Raw genomic sequence first — 5,013 nt, forward strand, 5'->3', positions numbered from 1 at the left:
TGACCACTCTAGTAAAACTGTTAATTACTGTGAACATTTTACTAACCCACAAACTGGAGCTCATCCTTAAGACATTGAACGTTTATTATTAAATAAAAATGTGATATGAGAGTCAATCGCGATTTCCAATTGCTTGAAGGGCAGTTTCAATAAAAAAAAAAAATAGTGGATATCCATGCATCCATAAACTTATACTCGTTATTCGAAAATTTTCTGACGTCCAAAAATGACCCTACCCGTTTCGTCCAAATTTCGTTTTTATATGATTCCCGTTTCGCCCCTAGTAGTTTAACCCAATCTAAAATTAAATTGGCAATGATTATAATATTTTAATACTTGAGTATCATTTAGCGTTATCCAGAAAAAACCACGAGGAGGCGATACTCTTTGTTTTCCAAAAAAGAAATTAATTTAAAAAATTTTAAATTTAGTCCACAGTATTTATAAAAATGTATTATTTGAAGATCAAATTTACCACACAGACCACAGTAAAAATCTACAAAATAAAATCAATTTTAATCGTTTAAAATATATTTGTTAATACCTACACTTTATTTTTAAAATAACTACACATACTTTTGATGAATTCATAGTTAGAAAATCCATTTTTATTGTGAGGTAAATTTGATTTTTTAATTTTACTTTTATATTAATTTTGTGGAGTAAATTTTGTTTTTTTAATAACACGTTTTTATAAATATTGTGGACTAAATTTTAAATTTGTTAAATTCATTAATTCGTATCGCCTCCTCGTGGTTTTTTCTGGATAACGCTAAATGATACTCAAATATTAAAATAGTATAATCATTGCCAACTTAATTTCAAATTGGGCTAAACTACTCATAGACATATAAATAATTATTAATATGTCTATGAAACTACTCCTGCAAAACGGGAATCATATAGAAACAAAATATGGGCGAAATGGGCACCCTGCAGGCGAAATGAAAGGGCCATTTTTAGGCGAAACGGATCCCGCCCCTGACGTCAGAGCAACCTATGAGTAATTTTATGCCACAACATTTTTAATCTTCAGTCTTTTTAATAAAAGCACTTTTTTGGATAAATTAAGATTTAATAATGTTAATTTAGTTGAAATATTTGTTGTTTTTTAGTAACCCACCAAATAATTGTCGAAAAAATAGTTCGATCACTTTCAGCATCAGTTAAATTAAGGCGGACTCTTACTACACCTTTACCAATAATATTTTATAATATTAAAATGCAATATAAAATAAAATTTAATATTGGTACTCACCGCCCAGTTCTTTAATGGATTTATCGCAACCACCTAAATCTGATGGAACGCATTCTTTTTTGATATGTTGCAGTACATCCGATGGGTTATTATGCATAGGTAAATATCTAAAAATCAAACACGAATCGTTTTCAGATGTAACAATTTATTATCTTAAATGAATGTCAAATGGCATGAATGAATACGTTTTTATTTTTACAAAAGTCGCCGAGGGGGGCTTACGTAGCATGCGTACGAGCATGCAGATGTTTATAACTCTATAACAATTGAAAATTCACTATACGACTTTTACGACAACTTACTTATTGTTTAACAAAATTAAAATTAGTTAACGTTGTCTGATTTTGATTCTGAAAAAATATTTGAACTCATATAAGAAAAGTGTTTGTAGATCGTACGAAATACTTTCCGTTTTTAATTTTAATTTGAAAAATTCATATTTTCAAGTTTTTAATTTTTTCAGTTCAGTAGCTCACAATAATATAAGATTTAATTTTTACAAAATGTTCCGAACGATCTGTAGACGATTTTCTATCGAGTTAAAATTTTTCTTCAGAATTAAAAACGGAAAACGTAAACTAACTTAAATTTTGTCAAAACTTAAGGTCTTAAATTGACGGCAGTAGCGAGGTCCCTCAGGCCTTAAGAACTACTTTTTAATATTGTTATTAAAATATGAGATTTTGGACATATTTTCTTCTAAGAAATTCTGAAATTTAACATCACTTTACTCGTATAATATCAGTCCACCGACTACTATTAAATACTTGAATAGGTAGGTATAGTTACAATGTATTTTATTAAATGTAAGTACATTTGAGTTTGTATAGTGAATAATATTATTATCTCTTATAATGACATTGTTTACATAAAAACATTTTAAATAAACACGCTACCGAGTTCTAGAATGTTTAAGACCATTATTCATTTGAGAGGTAGGTATTTATAATGGCCAACCTGGAGTACAGAATTTAAAAGTAAATATTTATGCGTCTGTATAATATTATGTATACTGTTTTATAATATAATAGCGGTAAGTTTTTTAAAGCAGCAAAAAATTATAGCCTTTGCTTATTATGTGTTCATGATTTTTAATTTTTAAACCTTTTTCGGTATTATACTTACATACCTACACATTATGTATTTTAGAAAATATTGTTGAGCATCCGATTAGAAATTAATAAATTATATGATACCTAGGTAACATGTATATAATATAATATTATATTATATATAATACAATAGGGTATTATAATATTTTCGTTCGATGTTCATTATAATATTAATAACTTTTATAGTTTTATCTGTGAGATTTCGAGTTTGGCGATCGGACCTAGTAAGCTTAGCGTCGTAGCGAATGATTATACTGTCTACTTGTGTCACTTTATTAGTATATAATATAGTATATCAGTGTTCTTAACCCATTATAAAATAAGTAGGATCTTAAAAAAAAATATTTAAGTGAATTTACCTATTATCAAATTTAAATGTAAGAACATTATCTGTCAGACAACAAAGATAATTTAGTTGAGTATTTTCTGATTTTCAAATATTAATATCGTACATAGGTATTAGGTAGGTACTCATAAAGCCATAACTCACTTAAAAATTAAAACATCGTAAATAACAAAGATAATCTTCTTATACATTTAAGTTTGATAATAGGTTATGCCCACAATTCACTCTAATATGTAAGTAGATATTTAAGCCAACAACACAAAATTGTAACTGCTGGACATACATTTTGATATACAGCCTTTTAATTGGTGATAATAAAATATAAATATAAGGGTTTCAACTTTCATCACACACTCGACATCTATAGGGTTTTTTTTAAATTATTATTATCACTCAATAATTTTGACAAATTTAATAAAATAGAATGTTTACATTGTAGCGTGGCATAGTTACATAGTCACAGTTGCTTGTTGTATCAACATTTTATTTTATTTACGTTTATATTTAATTGAATTATTTTTTAAAAGAAGTATATATTAAATATGAGTCTTACAAGTTTATCTCATCATGACGATTTTACAAAAAAGGTTAGTAACTGTACCTACCTTATATTTATTTATTTTTTGACGACATACGGAATTCGATGAGGTATACTTTTCGTAACAAATGATATTGGAATATTAGTGAAACTACAGTGAATAAAGGTAGGTTTCCACTACATACGTGTTCATGTACGTTCATAAAAATACTTTTTTGTGATTAGTTGGTATGTATGGTAACCTTTTGGTATATCAGAGTGTTTTACGTTCAGGCTTTTACCGCACAGGCTTGACCATGATACCATGGAGTTGGATCCCCGATCCAGTTCAACTTTTACGGATACACGACTCTATATTGATAACAATATTGAAAACATAAGAATATATGAGGTAACTAATATGTTACCAATTCTAACCAATCTAACCCATATTAACCGATGGGAAACGTCTGTGAGACTGTTCATATATGAAATATAGCGAATCAATATATGCACGTAAACGTACACGTATGTATTCGAAACCCACCTTAAGAGGAAATAAAAGTATGGGATCGCCAAAACATAATACAAAATAGGTACAAATAATATTATAATATTTAACTAAAGTAGTAATAGAAGGCTGAACAGCTAAAATAAGTTATTAAGCTGGTGGCGCATTCTATTTATAGGGTGGCAACCGTGCGTAGGGGTGTAATTAAATGTAAAAAGTGAGTGGTTTCTTATGGGGTAAGCAGAATGAGATTAAAGGGAGTAGGTGAGAAGTTTCAACTGCGCCACTATTAAGGGAAGACATAAAAGGAGTACCTATCTGCAGGAATAGTGGAATAGTCATTATTGTAATTCAGAAGTAATGAGTTTCAATTTCAATGCACATAATATAATTATAGTATAATATGTACCTGCTCTTATAAATGTGTACGCCTGGTTGGAAATTGTATGGATAAAAAAATACAAAACAATGACGTAAATATTTCTTAGTTATAGAGTGGCTATGTGACGTATAAAGTATTAAATAAATCCAGTAGTATTATAATACAAATTTAAAATTCTAAAATTTAGGGTTCAAGATTTAGAGCTTTTGTTTATACGGTGATTGCTAACCTGCCTTGGCTAAAAGATGATGATTATATACTCGCTCCTTTAGATTTGTTTGACTCAATATGTACGGAAAATCTTCTTTCAGCTTATAAATTATCTCAAATATCTGTTTTTGTGAGTATATAACACTGTTCAATATTATAATATGATACCGTGATAACCTTTTAAAATTTTTTTAGCAAAAATTGATGTTGTTCAAACCACCTGATGAGAGAACAGTACTTGAATTACAAACAATCGAATGGATGTTCGAAATAGGATTTAAATTTTTTCGTCTTTGTCCAACTGTAAGTTGACGATTTAATTAACTCGATATTTTCCACATATTAGCGGAGGTTCGGAGAAATCAGACTACATAATATATTGTGGCTGCATGAAATCTTTTATACCCGAACCAACGCTAAAATAAGAACTTGTACATTAAAAAACTAGCTTGCAAATTACCTGTTAAATGTCTGTACCATTTTGAAGTTGTTATAGATACCTATTTGTAGATACTAAGAGAGGGTCTGCGTGAATCGCTCCCTCCACCAGGTTTTATTATTTTTATATTATCTGCAGACTGTGGAATGGTTATTTCTATGATTTTGAAAACTAATTGGTAAAATAACCAGATATTTCTCAAATAAATTGGTCTTAATGAGGTTGTTGGGAGGAGATA

General features: G+C 28.9%; 1 protein-coding gene across 1 annotated transcript in view; it reads left to right on the forward strand.

Annotated features, from left to right (window-relative positions):
• Window positions 1-2,861: 2,861 nt before the first annotated feature.
• The window catches only part of LOC100575934, a 17,209-nt gene continuing 15,057 nt past the window's right edge, over window positions 2,862-5,013 (forward strand). The window contains exons 1-3 of the mRNA XM_003242961.4: window positions 2,862-3,303; window positions 4,314-4,466; window positions 4,532-4,639. Coding sequence (XP_003243009.1) covers window positions 3,259-3,303; window positions 4,314-4,466; window positions 4,532-4,639 — 306 coding nt within the window. The 5' untranslated portion in view covers window positions 2,862-3,258. The remainder of the gene's footprint in view (window positions 3,304-4,313; window positions 4,467-4,531; window positions 4,640-5,013) is intronic.

This window comes from Acyrthosiphon pisum, chromosome A1, assembly GCF_005508785.2.
Source record: "Acyrthosiphon pisum isolate AL4f chromosome A1, pea_aphid_22Mar2018_4r6ur, whole genome shotgun sequence".
Taxonomy (NCBI): Eukaryota; Metazoa; Arthropoda; class Insecta; order Hemiptera; family Aphididae; genus Acyrthosiphon; species Acyrthosiphon pisum.